This window comes from Pelecanus crispus, chromosome 1 (genome assembly GCF_030463565.1).
Source record: "Pelecanus crispus isolate bPelCri1 chromosome 1, bPelCri1.pri, whole genome shotgun sequence".
In the NCBI taxonomy this organism is placed as follows: Eukaryota; Metazoa; Chordata; class Aves; order Pelecaniformes; family Pelecanidae; genus Pelecanus; species Pelecanus crispus.
The window spans coordinates 81511045-81522454 of NC_134643.1; the positions used below are offsets into that span (position 1 = coordinate 81511045).

At 39.9% G+C, this 11410-nt stretch overlaps 1 protein-coding gene across 1 annotated transcript; it reads right to left on the bottom strand.

The window, feature by feature from the left end:
- Positions 1-2409: 2409 nt before the first annotated feature.
- Positions 2410-11024, bottom strand: CDPF1 (cysteine rich DPF motif domain containing 1). The gene is made up of 3 exons (XM_009484691.1): positions 10912-11024; positions 8547-8658; positions 2410-2559 (listed from the first exon to the last, which is right to left on the bottom strand). The coding sequence occupies exons 1-3, from the start codon at positions 11022-11024 to the stop codon at positions 2410-2412; spliced, it is 375 nt and encodes a 124-aa protein (XP_009482966.1).
- Between the last annotated feature and the right edge of the window lie 386 nt (positions 11025-11410).

Genomic DNA, 11410 nt, shown 5'->3' on the forward strand with positions numbered 1-11410 from the left:
CCTTTGTCACTCCAGGAAATAGCAAACTGTGTGTAGGTCAGCCTTCTTTCTAAAGCATGGAGCGGAGATGACAGAACGTATCTGACGGCCCTGGGCTACTAAAACACTTTGTGGTACTTGCTGGAAGCATGCTTTTCCTCACCTAAAAGATATCCGTAACCAGGTAACTGTGAAGCAGTCCTTAACTTGGCTTTGTTGTACTTGAGATAAATAAATGAGCTGTACTGGGCCAAATTAAAAATTTTGTAGTTATAGATTCTGCTCCCTTTTAATGCTGAGTCTACTCCCACTCTGGTTCAACTTAACAAGTACTTAAAGGTAGGGTCATTTCTGAGAGTTTTAAATGATTCTTCTATCATATCATGATGGCAAAGATAATGATTACGAACAAATGAGCTAACTGCATTTTTCTTAAAGGGCACAGAGGAGGCTGAACAGGAGGGAAAACAGCTCAGAGACACTACATCCTTCCCAGCACATTAGTGGGTGCATCTCCCAGTCCCAAGACAGACTTGCGTGTCATACAACCAAAAGGCACCTTCTCATTTATATGGGAACTGCACTAGCCAGGCTTTTAAAACCTACTTTCAAGCCAAGAGTTAAGATACAACCTGTTGCAAACATCATGAAATACAGGAAACAAAGTGTTTTAGAAAGACGTTTGCTGGTATAAACATATTATGTGATCTCACATAACTATGTTGCTTTTTGTCAGCTTGATTATAAGACTACAATTTTAAGATGGAAAAGTGCAGTGATTCGCTTTCTAGCATCTCTCATTCTCTTTCCAGTTGTGGTTTTAGCACAGGACACGCCTCTGTTATTTGTACAGAGCAGACAGATACACTACAACTTTTAAAGCTGGTGTGTCTAACATGAAACTGAAATTTAATACCACTCACTTAAAGTAAGTTTAATACCACTTTCTTTGAAAGTGTAGTCTTGTTACTGCAAAAAGGAATCTGAAATGTTGACTTCTAACATGTATCTTTTTTTCCAAAATTAAAGATGTGTACGTATTTTATGTCTTAAAGCACCTAGAGCTTGAAAAGGGTACTAATAAGTCCATTATTGCTCCTCTAGTAACTGCAAGAAATTCCAGTCCTCAACAGAGGACACTAATATACTAGGTTCAGAGGAAAAAAAAAAAAAGAAAGATTTTTAGGACACTCAAATGTCCTAAGAACTAAAAATAACTCATTAAAATAATACTGATTTCTTTTAACAGACACATGGTTCATTCTACTAAAATGATCTAGTTTAGATGTTGACATATGACAAATGATATGGATGGAAGAGTTGAGAAAAGAGGAGATGTTAACCAAGGCATTAACACGGTCTGAACCAATGACCAACAAAACCTTGAGCAAATAACGTGATTTGGTGATCAGGGAGCATTCTAGACATACCCTTAAGGTGTGTGACTAAGTGGTTTTATATAAATGCCACCTAAATCTTCCTTGTAATTAAGACAAAGTCAACACTGATGACTGTGATGCTAATTTTTGAGCTAAACAAACTGCTGTTTCCCTAACGATTTTTTTTACCCTTTTTTGACTGAAACTATTTTTCTGAAATCACTATTCTAGCTGCAGTTTAATTACCTAGTTCAGGAAGAATTGAGCTTATTAACTAAACTTTTCTATTTCCAGATTAACTGATGTGAAAGTGAAAAGGCAGGCATTTTACTTGTAAAGCATAAACTAGATGTATTAAGGGTCTTCTGTTTTATATTGACATGGACTGGAAGATTGAGTGGAAAGTGACTGCAAGTGTAAGTGACTTGTAAGTCTCTTTTATTATAAGAGCACCTACCTTCAGAAGTCTTAATGCTGTGATAGTATTGAGATTATAATCTTGAAGAATCTAGATATTTCTGGGGGTATCTGTGACATTTTCTCATAACAGTTTTATTTTAGACTTAAAAATAAAGCTTTGAATTCCTTGCCTACTGTAATCTTATCAGGACAGCGCTGTCAGGTTAACAGTTGGTGTATACTGACTTTCATGGATGTATACTGAATTAAGCCAGATAAATCTGTCTCGGATTTTCATAACACTGTAGGAGTGTCAAGAACAACACAAAACATTAAAATAACAAATGTGAAAATTTGGGCATGGTTCCTATGCTATACACTGTTTAGTTTTTTACTACACGCGTTTTACGTGGTGACAACAGGCTCGTCTGCCTTTCTTTCTGGCTCTTCAACACCTTAAGGCCATACTGCTGGCACTGCAATCGCTGCATGATGATGTTTGAAGCCAAGCCAATTGTAAGGAAATGTGTTACTGTGTTCCGTAGTAGTGAGCCGATGAAGGTCACTTCTTTAAAAGGAGCAACATGATAGTCTCCAAAAGGAGAGAGGAGAAACCCCAGCCAAAGAACTGTCTCTCTTGGTCCTTCAGTATTTATGTTCTTGCATCCATTTTTTTACAGGGGAAGGATTTTTGTTGGGGCTTCCTTTTATCCATATCTTCTTGTATTTCCAAAGGAAAGGCCTTTAGGTTTTCATTCACGCAGGGAAGGCAGAACCTTTTGGAGTAGAACAGACTACATTCCTGTAAAGAAAATAACATTATTAGCGGGATACACAAAACAGAACTGCTTAAGTTCGTCTCATTAAACCACATTCATATTTAGAATGCTTCTACATTAAATTATTCTTTTAGGTTGAAATATTCCAGCACTTTTGCTCCTTCCTATTCAGTAACTCTAACATCTGGTTAGAGCTAACTGGGTGAAAAATAAAAACCTGGTCTGTAACAATCGCTAACCACGTCAACTATCACGTTGCTGCTTTTTAGGAAGTGACCTTCATCAGCTCACTGCTACAGAGAATGGTAACACATTTCCTTACAACTGGCTTGTCCTTTAAGCACCATTCATGGTTTTCCTGGTGTGATCACTAAATTCCAAACAGGATTTAATGGCTAAGCTGGAGCTGGTGTTGCTGATGGATTATTCTTGGAGAGTTAAACATGAATAAAGGCATCAGTATGGATGGATCAAGACATCTTTTCTGGGAGTAATGGATTCCATGGGTTTTACCTAAATAGCAAAGTTTTCCTCTACAGCTAAATCTTAGCTTATGAAGATTTCTCCCTTCTGGGAGGATCTTCCAAGTTCCTGCACTGGTATGTAAGACGTGAAGTCTCAGAATGCTCTTCCTTGCCAATCTTCACAAAAATGGCCTAAAGGCCAACACAAATACAAAGAATGTAGGCCAGGGGCTGTAGGCTCTCACAGACTTTAGCTGCATCTTTTTCCATAACTCCCCAAAAACCTGCTCTTCTTTCTATTAATCTGTGTGCTTGTATTGCCCTAGGAGAATACTGAAAAGGATAAATATTATATTGATACCATAGAGGTGTCCAATAACCAGAACAGCTAAATGAATTTAATTCAGCTGAGACAATTCAACTGAGATTTCATCCATTACCCACCTGTATCCTGAATAAATGTACTCGCTGATTAAAAACTAAAAACATACAAGGTACTAAAGCTTGAGCTGATGTCTCGGAATTCTTGATGGCAAAATATAAAAGCTGTTGTGCACAAAGAAGGTAATTTCGCTGCCCTTGAAATGGAATGACACTATGATCTGACATGTTTCGTTCACAGTTGGTTTGGTGAGCAAGTGTTACAGACCCAATATTTATTTTGCAACCAGTTAGCTCTAACCAGATGTTAGTTATTAAATAGGAAGAAGCAAAATTGATGGAATACTTTAATCTATTTGCAGTACAGAGTTTGGACAACTGGAAGAGAAGCTTATTAATATATTATTCCTTTGCCCTGCGTTAAGACTGAAGTCCACGGGTCTCCTGGCGTGCTGATCACTAAATTCCAAACAGGATTTAATGGCTAAGCGGAGCTGGTGTTGCTGATGGATTATTCTTGGGGATTTAAGCATGCATAAAGACATCAGTTTAGATGGATCAGGACATCTTTTGGGGAGTAATGGATTCCATGTGTTTTACCTAAATAGCAAAGTTTTCCTCTTGCCGTGGTCATTTGCAGCTGGCCTTTCTCTGGGGGCTTGGCTTGGATATTTCTGTGTTTCTGTTCTTGCTTTTGTTTCCCATGTCACTATCTGGACTTCAGCAGTAGATTCAGCAGATGATTATACCAAAATCGCAATCAGCCTGCGTCTATGCGACTTTCAAGCCTGAAGAACAACTCTTCATCTATTGTCCTTTTCTGCACTGACTGCCAGGCGCCTTCATAGAGCTAGTGTGAGGTCTTGGTCCCTGAAAAGCCCTGAAACTGGATTTCAGTTGCACAACCTCCAGAGCCTATTGTTTTTTGTCTCTTGGTATCCTTAATACTTTAAGCTGCCAATTAAAAAGGGAAGATTAGAGTTTAAGTTGGTCCTGCTATTCTTGTTTGTATTGCAAAATGGCACACGGCTCCCCCAGCCTCCAGGTTAAGTTCATGGCTCCACAGCGGTGGACACTGCACTACTGGGCAATGGCAAAGAAAGGGAGAGGCTCTTCCCCCATTCTGTGGATGAGGAACTCTGATGTTAAGGCACAGCTCCTCAAAGATACACAGATGCTCAACTTGCATTCTTTTAGCTGAAATGAGTAGCCAGCTTCTGCTGATTTTGGCCAATGGGACTTATGCAAATAACGAATATGAACCATTGCATATCTGGATGCTGGCTCCATGTACCCTTAGTCCTCCTCATCTCTCAGTCCTGGGATTATTCAAGCCTAGCTGTTGTTTTAAATCCCTACGAATTACACTTACTTACTATGTAGAGTCAAGCCCTTCTTTGACCTGATAGGGTTCTGTGTTTAATTGGATAATTCTTTAATAAGTTTCACCCCTTTCATGACCAAGGCGGGGGCGGGGAGGGGCAATTTCAATTACAGACTTAATAGTCCAACTCAGGCAAAACTGAGCTGCCAAAGCGCACTGCCAGAATTTATTTCTGTTTTGACATGGATCATGTCTGAAAGTAATACATACAAGGATAGTATCTTCACCACACTTGTAAAGGAAACTGTATGTAAAGGAAAGGTTCTGCCTAACTGTGTCCAGGATTGACCCCCCATGACTGGAAGTTGAGTGCAAAGTAGCTGTAGTATTATGTTTATCACTTAATACCTACAATCATGTCCAAGGTCAGTGTTTAGTCACCTTCTGCTGAGGTGAGCAATAAGGGATGAAACTTGCTCCCTTTCCTCCTTTCTTCTCCAAAAGCCACCTCTTTTCCTATGTTTAGTAAGTGTTGCAATAAAAAAACAAATCACTGTTTTAAATGACTAATATGGTCAGATTATGTAATTTCCTCTCCCCTTTTCTGAAAAGGAAACAGGAAGAAGGGCACTCAGCCTTCCTAAGGACTTTTAAAAGCATTTTTATTACTTTCCTTTTTGTGGGGTTTTGACATGTTTTAAGACATTGCAGATAATCATCAGAATTATTTCCGGTTGGACCAGAAATAATGGCACTTACCAATACACTGTGCTAAAGATTGGTTCAGTAGGGTGATGTACGCTGCAAGCTGAGTGCAGTATGTTAACTGAGTGAGACTTAAGAGAATATTTGACGAATTGAGTTCATGAGCTTTATACAGAACAATTGCTAAATCTTGACTTTCATTGGCACAGCAACTGTAAGGAAAGACACTTCAGCTGGCATGGGTTGTCTCATGAAAAGCCTAAAATCTGATCTGTATCTAAGCCTCCTTAGATACAAAAGCTAGCAAATTAAATCCAATCCCTTTGCCAAATCTAAGGTCATAAAAGTCTTAAATTTGCCACAGGTTAGTACTATTTTGAATTAACATAAAAACAAAAGCAATCTGTCACTGAAAACTTTCCACCAAATTGGTCCAGCTTCTTTGCCAAATAGGCCCAAGAAAGCATGACTTTCTTCAGCTTCAATTCTTTTAACAATATGGAAACACTCAGTGCAGGGCTGAGTTGATCTGCCTGGGTCAAGCACAGGCAGGAACCAAAAACCAATCCACAGAGATATTATCCTAACATTGGCTCTCTCTACTGCCTTGGATAAGTTTTTACTTCTCTTGACTTTTAATTTTCTGTACATGAAAAAGGAATAGTATGCGTTTACCTACTTTGCAGTGTGGGTGTTTAAAGCACTAATTATTATTTCTGCAGATCTCTCTCAATGTTACCTAAGCAGTATTGCTAAATACATTTTGAAACTATAGTCATATGTGTGATTCACTATCTGGCCTGGCCAGTTTGGTAAGAAATTTATTCTCAATTATTTACAATCAAGGTTTTGCTTTGAGTGATACCATCAGGGGAATCTTGAAGACTCAGATAACAAGAAGTAAATGATTGACATATTTCCACAATAGGCAAAATAGGCAGGAATGTTAAAAAGATTAGAAGAGGCTTCTATTAGTTCACTACTAATATCATCTATACATTGCCATGCCCTAGATTAACCGATACAATAATTTTTTTAAAAGAAAAAGCCTCACCTTCATTCAGAAATGCACGCTGTGTGGAAAGACACTGAGAGGCTGAAATGCTGTATTCTCACAGATTTAACTACCGGACTTGGAAATATCTGTTGAATCCTTCATAAATTCAAGACACTTCATTTGGGAATGAAAACAGCTAAATGTGCTCAAGTTTGCCCAAAATGTGGCTGAGTTGCTAATCCTCTGCTGTTAAAAAGGAGGGCTAAACCTGACATGCCAGGGCAGGAATCAAGCTCATAAGCCCAAACTATCTCACTAGCTACACTTGCCTCTGCCTCTGGGTGTGCATGAGAGTGAGTCAACTACCAGCCAAGACAGGGACACTGCCACCAGGAAGATGTTGCTCACTTGTGAGCCTTGCCTCCACATAACTGACTTGAGCTATTTGGCTCTGGAAGCTTGAGCCCAGCTATCAAGACGTAACCAGAGAGCACCGGCACTTCATCTGACTCCCATGGAGTCCTCAGGTAGTTCCAGCAGAAAGGGCGAGGGGGGTGGGGGGGAAAAATCTCAGTTGCAATCTCTAGTCTGACTTTTTGGTGATTTTCGTTCATTTAAATGACAGATGAGACTTCAGAAATAGGAAACAAACCTAATCAGGAGAAAGGTGCTATTGCACGCTCCTCTTAGGACAGTGGACCAAATCCACCCTTGGTGATAACTCCATGCAAGACAGAATAGCAGCTAAACTTGTCCAAGCGTGCCAATTTCCTTTTGGTTGTGTCTGTCCAACCCTCTAAGTTTTGTCAGTATAATTTGACCCTTCATTTTGCTCATGAGAATTTCCTCAAGTCCCCACACAGAAACTGTCTGGCATTGGCATATGAGCTGTCTCAGTTGCCCAGGTTATCTCACCTCAGGCTCTGAGGCGGCCAGAGGTGTTACTTTGTCCCACCAGAACTGTAACTGGCCATCAAATACGAAAAAGAAGTCTACATCTTCACAAAGCCTTTAGCAGGTCTGTTTGTTTTAAGACTCCCAGTACTAGCTACTTGCAGTAAGGATCAGGTCACTGGGGCTGGCCCCTAACCACTGATTACAGAATGGCCTGAAAAGGTTGAATTTGAAAACTGCTAAAGCTGACACTTAAGACCAAGGTGTGCTCTTGCTAATAGCTCATGCTATTAGCTGCACTCTAGATTTAAGCACGTTACTCTAGGATAGCAAATAACCACGTTGAAAGAGAAGGCCAGGATCTGGCTACTGCTAGGGCATGGTATAACAAATATGTACCATGGTGCCTGGTATAACAAATAAATGCCATTGTCCCTGTAAACAATCAGGTGACGTCTCCTCATGGGTTGAGTCATGCATGAGCCCTGACTACTCCATGAGTCCCGAGTCTCTTTCAACCACAGAACTGGCTTGCTGAGGGAAAGAAGTGGAACCTAAGTTTTCTCAATTCATTGTACTGCCTCAGAGAAGCACAGTACAGCCTCCAGACACTGATAATTGTGTAATAACTTGTCTTCATTTTTGCTTTGAACTTATAGCAAACAAAGGGGCCAGTTCTGCACTGAGAAGGAATCAAGACAACTGTAATTTTACACCACCTTTCTGCACTCAGATTTCATAGTTTTAAGGTTGCCTACCAGCTGCTATTCAAATTCATTCTTCTTCAGAGAGCTATCATGGCATTGCACAACTCTCCTCCCTGCTCACTTTTTACATTAGCTTTTGCAAATATGATGGCAGCCCTGTGCTGTGGAAGCAAACCTAAGAATCCATGGACGTTTATATTCCCTTTACGGAAAATAAATCTACTGTTGGTATAGTATGATCTACTGAACCTTAAAGGTCTTGAAGTGATTCTCCCTTGCAATTTCTTGTGCTGAGAAAAGAGCACTCATTGTGTTTGTGAGGCTGGACTGTGCTCATCTGTAAATAGAACACTTAAAAGTTGCTGATCATTTTCCTTTAATGCAAAGAGCTTTAGCTGGGGGAATCAACAAGAATATACAATTAGCTTGCCTTAAAAACAGGCAGTTTGGGTTTTTGCTGTTTGGTCTTTCGCTAACAGGTCACCAGGACTGGAACAAAAAGAAATGATTGAAGAAGCTTATTTTGCTTGTTACTTACTGTACTGACGCACACTGATCTGCTACACAAACTGCAATGAGACCCAAGGATGAGGAATTTGGCCTTGTCAGGGGTGAAAGGATCCTTCATGACATAGCTTTCTTCCAAAAGCCTGTAAGAGAATAATTTCAGGCTTTTAAGGGTAGACTTCCCAGTATGGGAGAGTTGAAATGGGGAAAATGTGGAGGCTGAAAAGGTATCAGCCCTTTCTACTTGATTTGCTTGGCCTGGTGTTGTACATGAGGCAATGTAGCAGCTATGCAGCTCCCTCCCTCTTCAAAACCAACATTGTGGCTGCCTTCAGTCCTATACTGTACTTTCTGTGTCTTCTGAAATTTGGGCAATTGGTGATCATCTCAACGTCGTCTTACTAGCTTTTTCTCAGTGCTCTACCTTAAAGTATTTTTTTATCTTTCATTTTTATGACAGGCACTCCTTCACATAGCCAACTTCAGTACCCTGTCAAGTTATCATTTCAATTGCACAGCTTTTAATTAGAAGTTCTCTTCCAAAGCTGTGTGCATGTGAGTATAAAATAAAAAGTATTTACTGCTCTTAGTTATGTCACTGCTGCAAAGCTAAGGCTCCCACTTCTTGCAAGCAAGAGCTACTAGCACAGAACATTACAGTGACCTCAAATATGCTTACTTTATGTCAGAGGTGGTACTGTTTGCTTCAGGGTATTAAGGGAGTGCTTTTATTAATAATTTGACAACCTGCTTGGGAAAGACTAAGGCGTTATTCTTCCTGGGAGCTCCAGGCAAAATATGACAGAAGTCAGTTGGGTGTCTGTCTGCACAGGGCACCCTGCAAGGCTAGCTTATTCTTGGACTTAAAACAAACTTGGATTCTGTAGCAATATGGAGTACAACATATATTTAAAAGGTATTCTGTTAACTTATACTGCCTTCTGCTTGTCTGTGTACATACACACACACAGAGGTATGTGTGCATCTGTGAATGTATTCCTTTTTCCTTTTCCCTCTACTCAAACAAAAAAATGGTATAGCTCAAGCTTTCCACTGTAAGGAAAGATCAGGCATCTTAACATGGCAGATCACCTTGTCAACGAGAATCCTAGTGTACAAAGACTGGATTACCTCTGCAAAGCTCCCCTTGCAAGATTCACAGCTTAATGTAGTCATCATCAGTGTAGAGACCTGGCCATTGTACAAGCCTTCATGCCAGGCATGTGTTTCCTGCAGCATTGCATTTAGGACATGTGAGTAAACCAGAAAGTAAACCAATAAAGATAGTGTATAAAGTGATTTCTTATATGCATGTACAGAATTGTTATGCTTCAGCATTATTTTTTTGCTTTTTGAATCTCAGCAATCCAAATAAAGCTGAGATGTTAACACTGAACTTGGATAACCTAAAGTTAAGATTCATGTTCAGCTTTGATTCAGACTCTTTACGAACGGACCTGATCAAAGGTGGGCCATTGCTCTGCTGAGTAGGAGAGGGAAAACCAGTAGCACCATGGGATTTGGAATGATAAAAATATAGCTGCCCAAGGAAAACGGATCTGATCTCAGCCCAAGTAGGTGGTGATCAACAGCTGTTTCCATTATATAAGAAACTGAGCGGTCTTAGTGAGGCAAAATGCTGAGTGCATGTCTGACTCCCATTTCCAGTGAGTTCTTGACCATGCCTGCCTGATGGGTTCATTGACCGGGACAGCCTCAACAGAGCTACTCGTACATTTAAAGCTAAGTGCTTTGTTTTACCGGATGTTTCATGACTGCAGACAAAGTAGTAACTGCACAGTTTCTGGTCAAACTATCCCTATTGGCAGAGATGGAAAAGGCTTCAGTCTCCTAAAACGTAAATATGTACTACATTTCCACACACTTTAATGTCATACAATCTGCCAAAGAATTGTCTAATTCATGCAAAAAAGCATTGCTGTTCAAAATTCCACATCATGTCAAATAGCTTGTGAAAAATGTTTTTACCATATGCATTTAATTCATGCTGTGTTTACGTGTTGCCCAGCTGACACAGCTGTGAGGAAAGGGCTGTTTCCAGAAATGCTAGGCTGACAGTCAACAGTATTCTAGTAAAAAAATTAGGAAAAAGTAAATAGTAGGGTGGCCAGTGGGGTTAGGAAATAGGTTAAATACAAATCTTTGCATGGTATTGAGGCAGGATGGGGAAAGTTGATTTTTGTCTTTGCTATCAATGCTGACAATTTTTAACATTTCTTCCCTTTGGAAAAAGAATGTCACTTTAAGCACCAAGCCTCATATTCAGGGGCAATATGGCATGTTATTGGGTTCATGCAGTACGCATCGTTCCACAGTACAAGGCTTCTAACGCTCATAACATAAATGAAGTCTGTAATATGAAAGACTGTACTTACACCATAGAGCGTGTGTTTGGTGGCTTCTGCCCATAGTACGTATATGGAGCTGTTAAGCCACATAGCTGACATTTGAACTCTCCTTTAGGCCGAGCTTCTTTGGGAGCATCCATCTTTAAGCTACCTACAAGAAACACAAAAAACTTTTATCTCCAAAATGCAGTACTGGGAACATGCCTGCAAGAAGATTAAACTGATGTGGGACATCTGGCCACGCAAATTAAAATCCAATGGAAAACTGACTATTGCAAACCTTGATTAGTAAATCTTTTCTCCCAAATCAAGTTGGTTTCCCACGCCCCAGTTAAATTTCAAAATTCCTTAGATAGGTTTAGAAATTGCAGCCTAGAGGCCTAACTATAAAAGTTCGCCTATTAATTTAGAACTTGATCCATAAAAGAATTCAGGTAACAAAGTATATGGCTGTGGTTGGAAAACCCTTTGCTCAACCAAGGCCTACGCTCCCTAAGCACTTCCCAGGAAACAACTCCCTGTCTGC